Consider the following 20,863-nt stretch of genomic DNA (forward strand, 5'->3'; position numbering starts at 1 on the left):
CGCAAGGACGTGTACCCTATGCCACGCATTGACGACGCCCTTGGTTCCCTACAAGGCGCGGAATTGTTTTCAAGCATCGACTTGCGTTCTGGGTACGGGCAGATTCTCATGCATGAAGAAGATAAGGAGAAAACGACGTTCGCAACCCCCGATGGGCTATACGAATTCAACGTGATGCCTTTCGGGCTCTGCAACGCTCCCGCGACTTTTGAACGCATGATAGACACCGTGCTGCGCGGCTTGAAATGGAAAAGTTGCCTTTGCTACCTAGACGACATTATTATCTTTTCGTCAACGTTTCCTGAGCACCTAGAACGATTGGATCAAGTTTTGACGTGCCTTGCCAGCGCCGGGCTCCAAATAAACACTAAGAAATGCTCTTTCGCTAGCAAATCTATCAAGGTCTTAGGACACGTCGTTAGCAAAATGGCGTTCGGCCCGACCCTGACAAGATTTCTGCAGTCCTTCACTTTCCGCGTCCCGAAAGACCAAAGGAGCTTCGCAGTTTTCTTGGCCTCGCCTCCTACTTTCGCCGGTTTATCCAGAACTTCGCCTCTATTGCTGCTCCATTACACCAGATACTTACACCCAACGTTCCCTTTATGTGGTCTCAAGAATGTCAAACGGCATTCGACCTGTTGAAACGGGCCCTCACATCTGAACCTCTGCTCTGCCACTTTGACGAAGCCGCACCGACTATCCTCCATACTGACGCTAGCAGCCTTGGTATAGGGGCAGTTCTTCTACAACGCGACAAGTCTTCCCTAGAGAAAGTTGTTGCATATGCCAGTTGCTTACTCTCCCCTGGCGAAAAGAACTACACGATAACTTAGCAAGAGTGTTCGCTGTGGTTTGGTCGGTGCAGAAGTTCTGTCCCTATCTCCGCGGCCGTCACTTTACAATCGTTACGGACCACCATGCCTTATGCTGGCTTTCTACAGTGAAGAACTTGTCTAGGCGCCTGGGTCGGTGGATACTACGCTTGCAGGAGTACGACTTTAACATAACTTACAAGTAAGGTAGAAAACATCAAGACGCCGACGCTTTATCTCGTTGCCCGCTTCTACCTACCCATATCAGCGTTGGTGAGAATCATCTACCAAAGTTCATACGCTTGCATCGATACGGCAACCCTTTTCGGACGACGAGCCAACATTTCTCTCCCGCCAGCAATCCGATTCATACTGCAGGCGCATGATGGACCACCTTTCGGGAGTTTCTCATCCACCAAACGCGGGACTTCGTCGTCAACTCCTGCTCTTTAAGCTGGACAATGGGGTTCTCTACCGCCACATTTACCACCCTGACGGTCCGCGCTGGGTTCCTGTACTGCCACGGTCTCTTCGACTTCAAGTGCTCGAAGCCTTCCACGATGACTTGACTGCTGGTCACCATGGTTTTAAAAAAACTCTTGACCGCAATCGATGTCGTTATTACTGGCCTGACCTTCCTTCTAGCCTGCGCGGTACGTCGGTTCCTGCTACCCATGCCAGCGTCATAAACTCCCGACGTCTGCACCTGCGGGACCTCTACAGCCACTTCCGTGCCCTTCAATGCCGTTCGAGGCTGTAGGTGTCGAGCTTTACGGACCTCTCCCCGTAACATCTGCTGGCAAACGATGGATAGTGACTACCGTGGACCACTTGACACGATACGCTGAGACGTCCTCTCTTATTACAGGCTCAGCTGCAGAAGTTGCAGACTTTATTTCTCACGCCATAATCCTGCGTCATGGGGCTCCTCGTGTACTGCTTAGAGACCGGGGCAAAGTGTTCCTGTCACAAATGGTAAATGAAGTACTGCGTGCTTCTGGAACTACTCACAAGACAGCTTCAAGCTACCACCCTCAGACGAATGGTCTCACAGAAAGATTTCATCAAACCCTTGCTGACATGATAGCCGTTTACGTCCAACCCAACCCCAAAAACTGGGATTCTCTTTTACCATTCCTGACCTTCGCCTACAACACCGCCGTTCAGCGAACAACTTGCTACTCACCGTTTTACCTCGTGTACGGACGTACCCCGACTACCTTTCTCGACGCCTCTTTCTTTAACAGCCATGGCAATTCATGTCAGTCTTCTAGCGAACAATACATTTCCCGCCTGGCCCAGTCTCGTCATCAGGCTCGCATCAATACTGAAGCGAGACAGCACGAGCGGAAGATCATCTATGACGTATCCCATCGCGTTGTGTCTTTCTAACCTGGTGACGAAGTGCTGCTTTTGACACCAATTCGCACTCCTGGTCTCTATGACAAATTCCAACCACGCTTCATCGGGCCATACATAGTTTTAGAACAGACTTCGCCGATCAATTATCATGTGACACCACTTGTCGCCCCAACACACCGCCGTTACCGCGGCACCGAGATTGTCCACGTTTCTCGCATGTAACCTTTCACGCAACGTTCCCCGTAACTTTGGCTTACGGCGGCCAAGATGTACCCTTCCAAGTGGGGGGAATTAGTGGGGGCGTTTGTTACTTACATCGTTTTCATCCCTGCATGATCATAATCACCATCATCCGCTAGGCTTTTCCTCATGGCCACTCTGTGCCATCATCATCGTCAACGTCTGTGTACTGGCTCTGCCCGTTCGTTTTGCAAGGTTTTTCCTCATTGAAAAGCTGTCGCAACCAAGACTACCAAGACTTCATAATACTAGTTCATTTTATTCATGGCACTGCGGCTCAACGCTCGCTAAACCTTTCTGAAACTGAAAAGTTTACACGCAGCGAGTAAAACATAGCAACCCTTTCTTGTCAGATAGTGCTCAATGTACATGCTAATGGCTGCTAATGGAGATCACAGCGTGCGTGTTAACTAGAAGCCGAATGCTCCTGTCTCTCATTCCCCCATTAGCAGCCACTGGCATGTACAATGAGCACTATTTTTTAATGTTCAACAATGCACAGAAGAAATCTCTCACTGGCACCACCTTGGAGGTCAAAATGTTATACTTGCTGTACACTACAACGGCTACGAGGGACGAAGGGGTGCCGCTATAAGGAGCTTCGCCCCTAAAATAAAGGCGGGGGAGCGGAGGGGGGGGGGGGGTGATCGAGAAAAGCCGTACACTTCAATTGCAAAGAGTTTACATTTCACCAAGGGACAAAACACTAAAGTCAGCTATGCATGCGAGCAAGTGATTTCGTTCAGCTGCAGCATATTAAACAGTAAAAACAGCGAAAAAAGAACGCAACGAGATGATAACTACACAGGACAGTTGCTGAACAGGTCCGTGAGGCATGCCAGTTTCGTCAGAATTAAAAGCATTTCGCTTTTTTTTTTTTTCGTCGCTTAACACCACTCACGACTTGCAACACATTCTTCTTAGCGAAATAAACACGTAGCGCTTTAAAATGCATTGGTGCGGTGTGTGTGTGTGAGGGGTTGTTTAAAACAAGTGAAACTAATGTGTAGCGGCGCAAGCAAACGCCGCCGCAAGCACCTGTTGCGCAGGTGGCGCCATCTGGTGTGACCCCCATCTTTCATTGTGAATTCGTGCAGCACTCCGCTACAGTGGCTAGAATTAGAGGTGTGCGCCGTGTGTGCAGTGTGTGCGCGAGCGCGAGAGCCACCCTGGCTCACATACTCTGGGGATGTGACGCAGACAGCGCGGACGGTCCGGTGTTACCGCCGCAAGTAGAACAGCGTGTGGGGTCTACGGACCCAGAAGACCAGCGAAGGGCCGTCCGGCAGCTCGAGGTCGCACTGGCGCTGCAAAGGCGAAAGGGGGACACCCCCAGTAACCCGAGCGGCGACGGGGCACGAAGGCCTTGAGGTCTAGGCCCGCGTGACATTAGGACTTCTAGTGTAACGTGAGATAGGGTGAACCCCACGCCCTGCGCGGCCGGAGGGAATCCCGCATGCTGGAACCCAATAAAGTTTATTCTCTCTCTCTGCGCCGAGGCGATTTCGACCGGCGGCGGCGTGGAGGTCGTCCGGAGTGGGCGGCGGCGGCGTTGTCCGCGCACGCCGGTTTTTTCATCGGCGGCGGCGCGCGGCCAATTTTCGTCGGCAGCGGCGGCGCCGGCGCCGCAGAAACCGAAACTGAAAATTCAAAAGGCTCTTCTGCCACAGGTTACTGAATTAGTTGAAATTCAGGAATTTTAATCCAAATAGCATAAATGACACTACACAGATGTGTCGACATCCCGATGAATGCAAAGCGTTTTGTAAAATAGTTTTTATTTCGCTTTCATGAAAAAATAACGCGCATTTCAATCTATGTCCATGTTCTACGGTAAATGTGCAGCACTTTGTTTTTTTTTATTTAAGATGCATCAGTTTGTTGTTGTTGTTGGCAACGTCATACTTCATGAAACCTTCTTTCATTGAACAATGAGCAAGCAGTGACGCACGTCACTCATTTCGCTTTTTCCGGTTCTGATCTTACTTTTACATTGTACGCTGCACAAAAGAAGAAGCACCTCTGCTTCGAGTTTTCTTATTACGATTGCATGAAACCGCTTTTTTTAGTATCTGTCATGCTTTGAATGTAACTTTCCTTCAATTGAATCAAAATACCTACTTTTCACAATGTGAGAATCTTTTATGCAGCGGTATAGGATGCGGAAGGAAACAAATCTGCGCATTTATTCAACTAGTTCTCAGCGCGGTGTTCAATGAATGAAGTGTAGACATGGGCGTGGGCGAGGCGAGTGGTGCAAAAAGGACACTTGAACCCTTCAAGCTCCACCAGCACTTGCTACCCACTCTAGCGATACCAACACGACCTACTCCCTCAGTCGTGATGCAAGTTGAAAGAAGGGTTTGCATCCCCCCAAGACAAAAACCTGTCGATGGTCATATGTGCAGATGAGAGCAAATGCAATATTTGCTCAGATAGACAGCCCATACTGGTCACGAGCTGGGCGTCCGTTGACCACGCCTGCAGAGAACGTTGACTCCCCCACCCCTTGGTGTTTGGTCAGGGGAGGGGAACACCCCTTGCAATTGGGCCCCATTAAAATTTCTCTTAAAAACGTCACAAATAAGAATGCTTGATAAGTATGTATAAAACATTCATCTTTTCAATGCTTTTTTGTAGCGTGTTCACGTGCTCAATACCCATCAGATGTGTGAGAAATCGAAATAGCAACTGCCACTCTCGACTTGTTCCGGAAAATACACAATAGAACAGTGCAATTACGAGTGCTGGGAACCTTTGTTCTTTTGTATATTTCATTTCTAGGCATGATTTGAATTCTTATATAAACAAAAATAAAACCTGCAACATATTAAAAAAAAGGCTGCTATTGCAAGATGTGTGTTGCAAGACATGATTTTTCTAGACTTACGCCTCTGCAAGGCACATCTGGTGTCACAAACTTGTAAGTGTCCCCCCTTTTCCCCACGACATCACCCGATCCCCCCCCCCCCCCCTCTCTGATAAAAAGGCACCAATGTAGGCCTCCGTAGGCCTCCGTGATTGCCTACTGGCGCGCGGCGGGCCATTCCGGTGGCTAGGTCCAACAGTGGCGATTTCGACTTGCTTTATTGGAGGTGCTGAAGGATCAAGAAAAGGCCGATATTTGTAAATTTCTTGAGAGTTCAGTGATAGTTTCTTCATGAATACCGAGGATTATTGGACCTCACTTTGTGTATAATGCTCCAATGAAAAAAAAAATGGTTTCATCCTGTGTCACTGCAGAGTCAGAAGCCATCACATGTGCGGGCATCATTAAGCTTATATATGACATTGCTAAGGTTCAGTACATTTGTACAAATAATTCTCGTTAATTGAACATTTTGAGTATAATCCTTGCTTGGGTTAGTATGTGTGGAACATAAGTTTGAAATTTAAAATTATCATTGTGGGTTTCTGCAGCAAAGACACATTGAATAAAACTGATGACTCCGGAGCTACGGCAGAGGTAACATTCGTTCTGTTTTTTTCGGTTACGGTCACGGTAATGCGTTATCTTTTTTATGTATCTATATAACGTGGAGCCGTGAAACGTTCCCCTTTTTCTTATTTGAGTAACTAGTGAGGCATTTAGTTACTTTTTACTGTAACGGATACATCACTAAATAGACTTACAGGAGTGATGTCGGCCCACACCGTCAGTTGTTGTGGTCTATAGGCTGGCTGTAAACATTACATGGATATATTCCTTTCACCCAGCACGTGATAGGGAAGGGTCGCTCGACCATTGAGGATCTCGATCTCTGAGAAATACACAACAGCTTCTTAACGATATGCATATCATCCCACCGAAGCGTGCACTTCGTTTCGTTAAAGTTTACAGTCAACGTGAGTGATGTCGTCACGCCGTATGTTTTAGGTAGAAACTTAGCCTATACTCAAAATACCCAAAGAAGTCGATGCACCTTGCAACGAGTGGCCACCCGCTGACGGTTCTTTATGAATCCACAGTGAAACATGTTGCATCTGCTGAAATTTTATCGCAACATTATTATACTGCCACGCTCGCTTGTATTGTTATGTCACTGTCTTGCGCAAAGGCACCACCGTAGTGGTTCAGTAGCTAAGGTGACCCGCACGTCGCGGGATCAAGTCCCACCTGCGGCTGCTTTATTTTCGATAGAGGCGAAAATACTGTAGGCCCAGTGTTCAGATTTGGGTGCATGTTAAAAAAACCCAGGTTGTCAAAATTTCTGGAGTCCTCCACTACGGCATCTCTCATAATTATGTGGTGGTTTTGAAACGCTAAACACCACGTATTAATCAGTTGCCTTGCGCAAAGGACGCTTGGCTGTCTGCGAAAACTCCAGATTATTCTAGAATCTTCTGATAAGCTTGGGACACCTACGATATGGATGCTACGTGTATAAATGGCGACGTACCTTCGCGCAGATCATTTTACCGACGACCAATGCTCTAATTACCGCTATCTGTGTAAAGCACGAATTTCTAGTACTTTGCACTTTCTTATGCACATGTTCACTCAATAAAAAGTGTCGTCTTGAGCAACCCACGTACCATCTTCTTTGACGTCGCAACCACGTGGCAATACCGTAAGTGAAATGAGAACGCTGAAATGATCGATACGAAACAGTGAGATGGGGTGTAAGTGCACGCCCAAGTTTGATTTGAGATGGGTGTACCACAAGTTATTTTCTTCTATAGAACCAATATGATGCAGATTTGTTAAATTACTGTGAAGTTGAATGTCAAGAAAGGAAGAACACGAACTTGGAAAGAGACAGTAGAGACGAAAAGTGATAAGTATTCACGTAAAGTTTGATCGGTCATTCCACTATCTCAGGTGTATTCGAAAAATGTCGCGCTGATTTACTATATTGAAAGCAGTCTATTGCGAAAATGTCTTGCAGAGAAAAATATTTTTATATGTGACCGAACTTCCGGCTATAGAATGGGCCCTATATCGAGTCCTAAGATAAAAGCACATTTACTGATTGAGTCTATGTGGGCTCTATTCAGTTTGCCGACCTATTGTTCCGAATATTTAAAACCTCTCACGATGGCGTGCCTTGTTGTCGTATTGACGTTCCGGCTTGTAAAGCCGAAAATTTTATTTTTCAAATTATAAGACTGTTACTATCTCTCCCCTCCCCGTAACTCGCTCTAGGGTTGGTCTTTTGATAAAAACCAGTCATATATCTTTAAAAAATGCTTGGATATTAACTATTCATAACTCTCATTTAAGGATGTGGAAATGAAATGACCATCACTAAATGACTGATGAGGTGAAATATTAACATTAAAAAGCATAGTAAACGTGACTAAAAAGCTAATTCTACAAAAACAATGTAACCGGAACTAATGAAGTCACCACACATCTAAAACCTCATGCAATGTATATTGCATACCTGCAAGGTGCAGTTATTCAAGCGCTTTTTGCACTGAAATTTGGTCACGGAGTTAATCCCGTTCACGGTGGTGCTATTTTTAATTTCAATGGTTGAATATCTAACGAAGCATTAGGAAATTCATTGCATGAAACACGTATTTTTTTTTGCGATGTAATTGAGCATTGTATACATTGTGCTCGCACGAAGTTTAATGCAGGTGATGTGTTTATAGAGTACACCGTTCGGTGACTGTGGTAAAATAGAAACAGCAATTTATGTTAATTCATGCTACAAAACTCACGTGACCTGCTCCAAGAGAACAGAAGAATGCATAACGAAGTGCATTACTAATGAACGGAAGAATTAAATAATTCTCGGTCTTTAATGTTGTTTCTGTAGTCCAATCTACAAACGTTCGCATTAAACGAGCATGACGGTACGAAGGCATGGAATTGGGTTCTGCAGCATGTTGTGACGCATGTGGCACTGCAGGTCACATTTATTACGTGACATCGGAATCCACACTGAGCTTGATCTATGATTATGTACCTAATCAACGGAGTATGAGTGCTAAGCTCCGGTTTCATTATTATTGTGGCTTCAAGGACGAGAAAGCAGCACGATTGGCGAGCAATCGAGCACCCATTCTGTCTTTCTATTGCGTTGAACTGCTTGTGCCATCAGATGCCACTTCAGTTTTTTCTTGAGTAATTGTGGCGTTTGGGAAAGTTGTGAGCGCCAAACAAGACGTTAACAAGAACGAGAGAGACAGGACAGATGCTTGTGAACGTCATGTGGAAGCATTAGTTTGCGCTCAAAATTTCCCGATAGCAATGCGCCATCTGGCTGAATTTCAAGTTTTGTTAAAATGTAGCAATGGCGCAGACCATGGGCTTTTGTCATGTCATTTGCTACCAGTTAAACAGCGGCGGCGTATTTTAAGGTACCATGAAAATTGTCGCGGTCATATTTCAAGAAGGAAGGAGGCAGAAACACACTGTTCATGTCGTACGTGATCCTTTATCACTCGCGGAAATAAATTTATTGGTCGAAGAATTCTGTTACCTGGTCGAAGAATTCTGTTACCTTTCGGCAATCAGAGAGGCTTTTAATTCTCGAGTCTCTTTATGAAATAGGGAGTTTTAGTTTGTACGTATACTTCTTTACGTTACCGTGTTACCGGATACCGGATAGAATCTGCGCATGCGCGAGTCTTTACGGAACGTGAACCTTTACATAACGTAAACTACTCGCCGGATAGGCTTTACGTTCACGGCCCGGAGCAAGCCACCGAGTCAAGACAAGCCGAAGCAGAAGCGCCAACGGCGAACACGTTGTTTACATTCGCTCTGTCATCAGCGGAATCGATGTCCGGGCGCAAGCGATTTACTCTCAGCGATGACATCGCTCTAGTAAAGGAGGTAGTACATGTAAACCCTTTCCTTGACCCTGCGAGGTGGCTGCAGATAGCCGATCGGCTCTCCGAGGTGCTCGGCAGATGCTTCAGCATTCGCAGTGTCAGGGAAAGGCTTAACTTAATCCTCCTGCGTTTTCTGCGAGATCAGAAGAAGAAAATTAAGAGGTAAGTGCGTCTCTTATTGAACTTTGTTATGTACTGTTCTTTCCCATTGACAAAAATTGTGATTACTGGCTCCGCAATAGCTCCGGTACAGAAGAGGAGCAGTCCGAACTGGAGGACCTCCTGCAGCAAGCGGCTGACAGCGCGCGAGTGCGGCTACACGCCACCGCCGTCAACCGCACGACAGCTCGCTGAACGCGACGACATCAAAAAAAGAGCCACAAGAAACTCGATCGCCCGACCGCCAGCGAAACGTCGCGTCGACAACAGGGAAGAAGATGCCCTGGCGGCCTACGCGGAGTTAACAGCGGGGGACGGTGTTGAGCCTGGTAAGAAATGTGCTGATTTCGCAATTCTTACTCGTACCTAACTGATAGTGAGCCGTACACTTGGCCTGCGTTGAATTTACAGGTGGTGTCATTTGATCAATTGCATGATACTACAGTGCTTCACCGGTTGAGTAGGTTAAGAAGAGAGTAACAAACTGGACAAATATTTGTAAACGTTTGCTTTCTGCACGATCATAGCAGGCACAACCTCTGGAAGTTTTCTGTGTGAAATATGAAGGCAGCAGCCATGCTTGCAGCACACTTTGCGGCCTGTTGTATGACTTAGGTGCTACTTGTGTGGCACTGTGGTATATTTACCAGATAGGTGGAGACAGAGATATAGCAATGTTAAATAAGATTCCCGGAAATGTTTGCTTGGTTGCCTTGCTTGCTACTTCTGATGTCAGGTGATTACCGTGATGTAAAAAAGGATCACATGTGCAAAAAGATATGTCTACTCACAAACACACACATGTTCAGAAAAGAATCACGCAGAGAACCTTGAACATGAGTTATATCAAGTGGCAACATTGACAATGCTATAGACATGGCATGCAGTCTGCTTGCACAACATGGGCGAATTGGAATATCTTCATGCAAGCCTTCATCCTGCAGTAGACATGAAATTCTTATGAATATGCAATTGTTTTCTATGTTACATAATCATTTCACCAGTTACATAACATTTTACTAGGTCAGAGCTTGAACTATTCTGCCAAAGGTTGAGGAATAGCTGTCTCACCAAAGAAGGCTGTGATACGCCATTTAGTGTCTAGCAAAGATTAGAACAACTTCATTCTTCTGAACCAAACAGTGGGATTCAATGTCAGACAGATTGTTGGGCTGAGGTACTGGCTAGATTTAAAGATCAAGCAACATGTGAATGTGATGATTTTTTTTTTTTTCAAGGAATTAGGTGACACTTTTGCCTTCAACAGCTTTGCACAAGGCTGAAATAGACTATTTATAAGTGTACCTGAAATAATTGTCCAGCTGGAGTTCGTAGATGTTTTTTAGCATGGTTCTCCATTTTTCTATAATTATTCTTATTTATGTGTAACCTACTCATTATCTATAAGTACTTGTATTCCCTCTCTTTTGTTTCTTAATCCTTAGTTTAGAGCCCTTATGTTATAACAAATCAAATTTCTGCTGGCTATATTAAGTAGAGCTCAATAAAAATTTGTTTTCTTCCTGACCAGCAGATGGTGCAAGCACGTCACAGGCTCGCTCAGACACTTCTTACTTCAATGTATGAGCCGGAGAACATAGAGATTCACATGGATCTGCCTGACTGTGGTGAGTGAAAATACAGTGAGAAACACTAAAATTTTTTCATTACACACGTGCTGAATACACTGTTGCATAAACTAGTGGATGCTGTAGCATGCAAAATTGGGATAGTTGGTGTTAATTCATTTTAAGACTGGAAAATGCACGTACACAAACACACTGAAGAAATGGCAACACCATGGATCCCTTAAAATAGTCCTAAATAGTCATTTCCAGTCAGGTGGGCCTCTCAGCATGGCCTGAAACTACTTTTCATTATTTTTCTCTTTTCTCCTACCTGTCATTTTTAGCCTTGCAGTGGGTTTTTGAAGCTACTAAGGCGGCAATAGGGGCTAGTTGATAGCTTGTGCATCACCCTGTGTTGTTTGTCATTTTTTGGGTCCATGTTATACCTGGGAGATCATAGAAAATAAGGTTTTTCAAGTAATTGCACCGGCACTATTGAGCCCTAGCCTCCAGCATGTAAATAAGGCACTAGGAAGAGCCTGTATTTCTCATCAAAAGAGCTGCTGCATGAGAGGAGTTATTGCCGATGTGTATTGGAAATGAAAGCTGGGTTCAAGCTCAAAGCACACAGCACAGCTCTTAAGTTGGTTCACTTGTGATGTACAGAACTCGAAGACAACCGGACGGCCTCATGCCCAGCACCTGACCGCATCACAACTGCTGCACCCAGTCGAGCTCAAACTCCAACATCTAGTCCTTCAGATGTTGCTGCTGCAGGTTTGTAATCCCTAGTTTTGTTGGTGCATGCCTACAGACTCAAATGATTTTCGTCATTAGTGCTTTCAACATCAACAAAAGCGACTTTAGGTGCAGCTATTGAGTCTAGGAAATCATTCAAGATGGCCTGAAAAATTCTATTTTGTGCTATGAAAGAAATACAGGGTCAGATTTTAGCTGTTGCTAACATTTGCACCAAATCCTTAATTAAATTAATATGAGCTCAGCGAAGGACATTGTTTTGTTTTTCAGTACTATATTTTTGTCCTATGCAATAATAAATTAATAAGAGAGTAAGTATCAATAAGTGTAAGTAGTTTCAGTATGTTCAAAAACTAGTTGCATAGTTTCATCATGGATCCACTTCTTTTAGTTGCCCTTGCTGCTTTTATATCTTTGCTTTGTCTCCTTGAGAATAAGTCTGCTTTATGTGCATTAGACTGAAGTAGCAGCCTCCTTCTGAACTTGGTTACTTGTGATCTCTTGGACTACCAGGCAATGCAACTGTGCATGGGAGCCCCCCTGATTCCCACACTGGTGAAACCAGATGGGTGGCCAACACTCGTGTGCCTCTGCAAGGTGTGTAACAAAAAAAAAAAAAAAAAGGCTTGGTCATATCAGTGTATCTTGTATTTTGCCTTGTAGAAAACAAGAGTATCATTCAAAATGCAGGTACACAATTGTAGATGAAGATGCTTGCTATTGAAGGCAAGAGTAAAAAAAAAACAGTTTAATTGTGTAGTAAATCTTTCTTTGAGAAAGCTTATTTCTCTGTCCCCTAAAATCTCCAAGTATATGGCTTTATCGCATCTTTAGTCTTGGCCAGGAAAGGCCCATATGTGTATAGCAATAGATGATGGAACGCCCGTGTAATGTCACCATATCACCATATCTAGCGTGAGCATGTCGCCAACTCATGTGGCTACAGTGTGTCTCGACGTCAGTATACAGTATATGAAACAGAACCAGCTTTTTAAAAACGTGTTGCATTTGCTTTTTAAAGTGTAGTCAAGTGTATAAGTGAACTTTCTTGGTTTTGAGGGCTTGACCTTTCATTTGATGCATAGAAACAACTTATAAGATTTCTCCCAATACTTTTTTAAGTAAATGCAACATTTTGTTGCAAGCAATTTTGTGTGTACAGAGGCAGCTTGACTATTATTACAGTATTTACCTGCCTGTGTTTAATAAGTCTAGTGTTTTGCAATAGTACTGTACAGTAGACTCTCGTTAAATGGAATGTGAAGAGACTAGAAAATGTTTTCCATTTAACAGTAGCTCCGAGATAAAAAAAGAAGTGGAGAATCTAAGTACGAAAGCAACCGTGTTGAATGAAGTTGTTTCATTTAAGCAACAATTCCCTTTAATAGATTTCAGTTTACTGAGAGTCTACTGAGTTAAAAAGAACCATGTGTGCTCAGTAGAATATCATGGTGCTTTGTAAACTGTTGCACTTGCTCATCCATTTAAATCTAAGACAGTTAACTGTTCTTTGTAAATTTGTGCAGGTCCACAGCGGTACGCTGAGGCAACATATGCCCTCATTGAGGCCCGCTTTGATCGGGACACTGCAATCGAGAACCGCCGCCTCCAACTTGAAGAGGACCGGCTCCGGTTCGAGATAAAGCACCATGAGGAGAAAATGAAGCTGAAAGAAATGGAGCTTCAACAGAGGCAGGTGGAGCAGGAGGCAAAATTCAAGCTAAAGGAGCTTGAGCTAGAGGCGCTAGCTGAGGAGCGCAGGCACAACAGGAGCTATCAAGAAGCGCAGCTTGAAATCATAAAGTCATTCATAAATAAGTAGATGTATCCGTTTAAACCTCCATGTAACCAAGTCCGCCATAACTAAGTACTTATTCGGGGCCATGACAAGGTCACCCTCCGTACTGCTATTCTCAGCTAAATATTGTAGAGCGTCCATTGTGCCTGTAAATGTATGAAAAACAGACATTAAAAAATAATATCTAATTGCTAAGTCAGCTATATAAGTCTCCAGCTATAAACTCCGCCCACTGCCAGCTACCATTATGTTGCCATGGGGTGTGGGTCGTCATGTGTCTCATGCAGGAGATCTGTCTTCTCCCGAACTTCAGCCAGTGCAAATTCTTCAATTTTTCAATTCCAAGGCATACAAAAGTTGAAGTAGCTCCATTGTACCGCAACTGACCATGAAACAGTTGTTGGGCGGAATAGATACGCTCACAAAGCAAGTGTCTTATTATGTCATGGTTCACATGTACTGTTGTGAGGCTACCCGGCCACATGCGTGTTTATAACAATCCTCATTATAAATTAAGCGTTCAGCCAAATGTGCTGAAATTTCACCAGCTCATTTGTCAACAGCAAAGGACCAACTTTTATAATACAGATTATGAAAATTGCTTGTCATGGCTCCTTGGAGTGAACATTAAAGAGGTGCAATGACTTGGTTTTAGGTTGACAAACTGCACTCTGAGAACTCTAACCCCATGTTTCACAGTTGGAAATTAATTATTCGTGGAGAAAATTAAGGGTGAAGTTTCATTTTTATTTAGCACGTGAATGTCCATGCGCTTTATAAAAAAAATCGATAAAGGAAGGCAATACACTAAAACATCTGCTAGTGCCAGTGGTCAAAACATGTAGTTTTAGCGTTTGTCAAGTCATCTTCCGTGCAACAGAGACCAGCCACTACAGTTTAAGGGAAATACATTTTTCTAAATTTTGGAAAGAGTTGAAGTAGAAAAAAATGCAGTGTGGTAATCTAACACAGAAGTCATATAATCATTTGAATAGCACTGCAGAGAGTTTCGCCATAGAAGTACCAACTTTTATGCGAAGAACCTTCAATGCGATGATTTGTATCGGTGATGTTTTGTACTTTGTTACATGGAGGTTTATGCATATTTTATGAACAATTTTATGGTTGTACAAAACTGCAACAGCTGCTCTTGATGATGCTTTGCTGTTAGCTGTTCAACAAGCTCTGCAGATAGCGCCTCCCGTTTGCCACTTGCTGTTGCCAATACATTGCCTCTCTGTTTTTTTTTGCAAGCACTTCATGAATTTCGAACAAGCGCGCTTGCATTAGCCGATTTTGAACCTTCGTGTGCACGTGTGAATTTTTTTCCGCCTGGCAATTTCGGCAGTCGCTGGGATGCAGTGTTTGAGTGAGGTATGCACAGTGCTCTCATTGGTTTTTCATTGTAAGGAAAATGAGGGAGCGACTGGAGCAGTGCTAGAATGCTTCCGGCAATGGCAGCACCTCTAAGAGCAGTCTCTAGAGTCCCAAGGGGACTACTTTGAGGGTTTTTAGGTTTACAATGCTCCAATAATGCCCGTTTTTGCTGTTCCACCAAAGTTTGGATACTTTTCTAACCCACCTCATATGATGCCTGCAGGTGCATATATGCTTTCATTGAGTTACGGCCTCCTCTTCATTGTTGAATTTGTTGTTTCCCTAATTTTACTTCAGGCTGAGACATTTTAGCTATGGGACACAAGCTCGAGATTCAGATGGTGCCTCTTTCTCTCACTTTATGGTTCAAAGGATACAACTTTCAGAAGGGTTGACAGGCGGGCTAGTTGGTACAAATTCATAATGAAAAAATTGGAAGCGCAAACCAACGGGACAACGGGCTTGTTTGTCTCTTCTCTTGTGTCCCGTTGGTTTGCGCTTCCAATTTTTTCATTATGGATACAACTTTATCGAATGTCTATCAAGGTTTAATGCAATATTGGCTTGGTCTCGCACGGGGAAACGTCTAAGCTTTGCCTCAAAGCCGCCTCGTGAGCTTGCTGGACTGCTCACATTTAGACGCCAAAGTTTGAGATGTGCAGAGCAGTAGCCAACCTCAATGAAAGGGTCTCCAGAGTAACTGCAAGCATTCTGGCAACATAACTACAACCCTATAATATGTGTTAGAGTGTTGCACGTCCTTTCTGGTACGAATTTTACATGTCGTCCTGATGGTTGTTCGAATATATCCATCTTAGACGGACTGGATTAGGGAAGTTGTTCATCTAGAGTTACCCCCAGAAAATGGCCTGTCTGCTGTTTTGTTTGGGACTAAGCAGTGGGAATATCCTTCTTGTGTTAACATATGCTTTTGTTTTTCTCATTATAGCTAGTGATCCTATCCTTATACATGAGGTATGTTCCTTATTATACGAGAGGCATGTCCGTGTTCAGCGCAGCATGTATCTGGCCATCAAGTGTGTAGTCTTGTTTTTATTTGGGAGGATATCACGTTCCGTTGGTGATGTGAGTGGGGAACTACAAGATGGTCGAGCTCACGTTTAGGGATCTGCCCGCTTTTGCCAGAATGACCAAGGCTTCCTTGGGAATCGTGCTTTTAGCGTAGTTTTTTTATTGCTGTTTCGGATTTGCATTAGACAACTTTGCATACCTGATTTTTTAGGGCCAGTGGAATATTGTTGCAATATAGAGAACGAAGAAGCTCGCTCAGATTGGAAGCAGATGACACGACTCGTCACCCCCTGGACAACTGCTGAAATTATTGTCAATATACCAACTATGCACTCGTGTGCCTCTGCACTCTTCCCGCAACATTTGGTGAATGTGCTGGGTACCACGATGGAGCTTTGCAGTAAACGTCATGTGCTTGCCGCCACCCTGGAAAACCGACAGCCAATGTCTTAGTCAGCGACAATGGCAAACCAAGCGTCAACGGTTATGCCAGTCGCTACCACCTGCTGCTCGATGATCATACATTCTCGCCCTTCACGCCGAACCAGATCACTATCGTCAACCAGATCAATTTCTCGCAAAATCTTACCACTCCCCGTCTTCGCCAGGTCATCGGACACGTTCGCCGCTCATGCACCACTCTTTGTCCCCATCCACTCCTGCATCTGACTATGACCACAAGGTAGAAGACGCCCCCACGTGCACCGACTACTGAAGGTGCTTCCCCAAGTCAAGGTACGCCCACAGAGCCTTCTCCAGAATTCACATCTGCTGGATCACATGACATGCCTCCTACTGAGTTCTTGCTTCGCGTGCAGGGGCCAAATCGACTTTTGTACACTCGCCCTCATCTCACCCTGAACGCACCTCTACCTGCAATGCTCTTTGCGACACCCTGTGCGCTCCCAGCTGGCCCCAGCTGGTCATCTTGTCACCCACTTGTGTTGCAAACACAGCGACCGAACGCTTACTTCTTCGTCCACTGCGCAACTCCCAGTGTCGCCCACCAGAGACCCACTGCTTCTCGATGATCAGTACATGTTGACAAACTGGACTTCTCAAACGGACACCTTGCGGATTGTCGTTCACGTGTATAGTCTCTTTCTTTGTTATATACACTTCTAATCACGCAAAGCGCTGGGGGGGGGGGGGGCTATACGCATGATTATCATTGTCATCTCTCGATCACCGCGCCGCGCCTCTCGCGCAGCTGATGCTAGCTCGAGCTGCGTGAGGATTAGAACAAGCTCACGCGCCTGGCGGTTTTGGCGTGGCAACCGCCGCCGCTCCACTTCGGCAATCGAATAAAGCAGCGAGTTTGACACGACCACGTTGGCCGCAGTGCCGTCTTCCTTTCTCGCTACAGGTGGATTGCCATTGTGACAGATTATGCAGCAAGATACGCCATCGCACAAGCAATGCCGACCAGCTGTGCAGCAGATGTTGTGGACTTTCTACTCCCCGATGTTACTCTACACCACAGCACCCTTCCACAGTTACTAACGGATCGTGGCCGTTACTTATTGTCAAAGGTCAACGATGGCCCTTTCCGCTTTTGAGCTTCTGAACACAAGATTGCTACCGCATACCACCATCAAAGGAAGGGGCTCACTGAGCGACTAAACCACACTCCTAACTGATATGCTGGCCATGTACGTTTCCGACAATCCCCATCACTTTGTCCACCGCTTTACTGTACAATCATTTTGCTTACAATTCGTCCTGTCACGAAACCGCTCGATTTTCCCCATTCTTTTTTTTGTATGGCTGCGGCTCTGTCTTGCCGTTCTACACATTCCTACCTTCTGGTGTTATATTCTCAACGACCAATTACGCCCACGATGCAATCACTTCGGCCGTCCATGCTTGAGAGGTCGCTCGTCAAGACCTCGCAACCTTCTCAAAAGCGACGCTACGATCATCAGCACAAAGACACAATTGTCTCTTGGTTTTCTTGTACTGCTCTGGACGCCCTCGTGCCGTGTTAGCTCAGCGGAAAAACTGCTCTCTTGTCATTCTGGTCCGTACAAGACCTTACGCCAATTTTGTGACATGGTATACGAAATACCACCAGCTGACGGGTTTTTGCTCCGTCACGTCGATAGTGATGTTCATGTCGCCAGGCTCAAACCATATATACTTCGCCTTCACTAATGCTCCATGATTTGTACCCGGATGGAGCTACACTTGCCGGGAGGATGATGTTGCACTAAAAATAACGAGAAAGCTCACTTAGATTGGAGGAAATTGACCAGACTGATCACACCCTGCGCAATCACTACAAATACTGTCAAAACACCAACTCTGCACTCGTGTGCATGTTTTTTTCCTGCAACAATATGGCTACTTCATCTGCTATTTCTGATTGTTCCATGCGTATGCTGCCTGAAATTTCAGCTTTGAAACCTGTCTATTCTTACAGCAGTGTAATTGTGACCCTTGTCACTATTACAATACTCCGTCACGTCAACAAGCATGCAAAAAACAAATCAAAGCCTCCGCTTTGGCCTTTCGTCGGCCTCTGTTGTAGTCGAGGTGCACGTGTCCATGAATATTAGCCACTGCAACGGTGTTTCCAATTTTTGTTGAGATATATATTTTCTGGCCATGCTGGTGGTAAATTGTGCCAAGTTTGTTCATAGTTTGTTTTCTTATGGTAGTGGTTGACACGCATTCAAGCTACGAAATGCATTGTGCTTTGGCTATTTCTTTTAAGGTGTTGTGCATACCCAGCTTGGTCAAAAGCTAGATGAAATTTTTTGGCTGTGCAGAAAGTGTCTTCATTGCAGGGGCTATCATGATATATTATTGTGATACAAGATGTACCGGAAATTTGTTACATGTACTTAAGATCTTGAATGTCCCCGAGCTACTTCTCAATAAATCTAGTCGGTTAATTATGTGATAGACAATAAACTCATGTATATTTACATTGCTTAGCCAGCTCTTGTTCAGATGTTGCCTCTTGCTTTCACTTTGTAGATCAAAGTTTCTGGCTGGGCTAAAATAGTTTTCATTTTGTGGTCTCATGTGATACATTCTGTGATGCTTGTTGTACCTGAAATTTTACAAAGATGCTTTGGAAAGCTTGAGTGCCCCAGCGGAGTAGTGACTTTAGTAATGAAATATGTGAAACAAAATAAAACCAAATATTTTTTTCACCAGGTTTATGTCACAATTTCATGCACACTTTGCGACTTTGAGTGAGCAATGAGCCTTTACCCTAGGCCATGATTTTTCTACTCCAGACTACTGTATGCCATTTCAAAACATCGACACTGGGTGAAATACTGAACAATCCTTCATTTTCACACAGCTGCAGAAACCTGCATAAAGTATACACATCTTTCAGCACCAAACAGATATACATCTATGCAACTGCAAACATCCCATCAAATTATACATCAATGTAACCACAAATCCTAAAAATGCATAACCTAAAAGGCACAAAGTATTTTAAGGGCCTTTTTATGTGTGTTGGGTATGCGTGAACAAGATATGCTGAAACAGACACAACAGAAGTCTTCAAAGTCGTGTACAAAGTCCCATCAGAAGCACTCAACAAGCATAATTAAGCGTGCCATCAGTGTGAAACTCTGCGTGTGCGTAATTTTGATAGGGTGTCTCATTTTTGGCACTCGCTACTTCGCAGACTTAGCACAAGCAACCTTTGCAAAATATTTGACCATTATTGCCCAGTTATGTGCATCAAAATGGATATATATACCTGCATATTTTGCAAAATGGGCATAAAAGTTTGCTCTAAATACATTTAAGGTGTGTTGCAAATAAATAAAAATGGGTTTAGAGCACGAGCATCGGCAGAGGGTGCTGCTACAGGTAGTTGCTTTCACTCCTTCCACATAGCAAGGTGTCTGACTCTCATCCCCGTATTTTTATTACATCGTGGTTCATAAAAAAAGTTGGAGATTTTTAGGTGTGGAGCGACCCGATAACACCACCATGATTACCTTGTCATGTGCATACACACACACACATGTAGTTCACCAAACTTGATTGCGGCCTTCAACAGACCATCTTACAATAGACTAATGGGAAAATGCAGACATGAGTAGCTGTTAGGTTCTGTTGGCACAACGAGCAAGTTTTGTTATTTTTGGAATGTCAGAGGCATCTTCTAAACACTCGTTGAAGAACAGACACCACTAGAGAACAACTGCACTTAAACCAGAACACATAACACTTAAAAAGACAGAAGATAACAGTGTAGAAATAATCACCCGTTCATCAGAAGATAAGTCATGAAGAAAGGCATAAGCTACATGCCTAGTGCCAGACAGTTGTGCACTACTTTGTTTTTAACATACTGTTATGTGCAGAGAGAAGGGATGACACAGGAGCTGATCTCATCAAGGTAAATTATGAAGAAGATGCCTAAAGCGAAGCACAGCAGCCAATAAAGGGTACCTTAGCCATTGGTGTCTAGCGGCTCAAGAATTTGTCATATCGGGCAACCTCCCAAAGATCGGGCTATAGGTGCAAGCACCGCACCCGCGCTAGCGTGGATGGGTGGTCGACGGCGCATATACAAATACTCGCAGCCACGCTTCGTTCAGTGGCTCAGGGGCTGACACTATACTGCATTTACCACATGTACGCACATGTTCTCGCACCAGTAATAACATAAAAATCTTATATAAGAGCTCAGCAGAAAGCTTTCATCGATTGATTACGTGCATGACAGTGCTACAACAAAAGCCTGATTAATGAGACAAGCATGGTTTTTTTTTTTTACAAAAGTTATTACTGCCTTCAGTCAGTCACTAACAATGCCACATAAACGCTGAAGACAATGTAACAAAGATGAAATTTTCAGTTAAGTTACACGACATTACATATAAGGCATGCCGTCTGAATTATTTCCAATGTCTGGCTTCTTTAAAGCATTCTTAAATCTAAGCACGCGGTAACTCTGTTTTCAGTACAGTTTAAGTACCGATGTGTCA

The 20,863-nt window shown here is 44.3% G+C and overlaps 1 protein-coding gene across 4 annotated transcripts; it reads left to right on the forward strand.

The window, feature by feature from the left end:
• The first annotated feature begins 8,925 nt into the window (after nucleotides 1–8,925).
• On the forward strand, nucleotides 8,926–19,060 carry LOC119169380 (uncharacterized). Of its 4 annotated transcripts, none has more exons than XM_075881688.1 (6): nucleotides 8,926–9,365; nucleotides 9,446–9,691; nucleotides 10,894–10,990; nucleotides 11,597–11,707; nucleotides 12,203–12,286; nucleotides 13,216–19,060. In XM_075881688.1, exons 3-6 carry the CDS (start codon nucleotides 10,897–10,899, stop codon nucleotides 13,509–13,511), a joined length of 585 nt encoding a protein of 194 aa, XP_075737803.1. In that variant the 5' UTR covers nucleotides 8,926–9,365; nucleotides 9,446–9,691; nucleotides 10,894–10,896; the 3' UTR covers nucleotides 13,512–19,060. The 4 variants fall into 4 exon arrangements, with proteins under 4 accessions (XP_075737803.1, XP_075737801.1, XP_075737804.1 ...); XM_075881686.1 differs by having other exon boundaries at nucleotides 10,897–10,990; XM_075881689.1 differs by lacking the exon at nucleotides 12,203–12,286 and having other exon boundaries at nucleotides 10,897–10,990.
• The last annotated feature ends 1,803 nt before the right edge of the window (nucleotides 19,061–20,863 follow it).

Source organism: Rhipicephalus microplus, chromosome X, assembly GCF_043290135.1.
Source record: "Rhipicephalus microplus isolate Deutch F79 chromosome X, USDA_Rmic, whole genome shotgun sequence".
NCBI lineage: Eukaryota > Metazoa > Arthropoda > Arachnida > Ixodida > Ixodidae > Rhipicephalus > Rhipicephalus microplus.

What these genes read in the sequence shown, in the direction of transcription:
- LOC119169380 (XM_075881688.1), top strand. Translation starts at nt 10,897, where the DNA reads ATGGTGCAAGCACGTCACAGGCTCGCTCAGACACTTCTTACTTCAATG. An exon ending in CATGGATCTGCCTGACTGTG is followed by an intron (nt 10,991 to 11,596) that starts GTGAGTGAAAAT and finishes TGTGATGTACAG; the next exon opens with AACTCGAAGACAACCGGACG. An exon ending in CACTCGTGTGCCTCTGCAAG is followed by an intron (nt 12,287 to 13,215) that starts GTGTGTAACAAA and finishes AAATTTGTGCAG; the next exon opens with GTCCACAGCGGTACGCTGAG.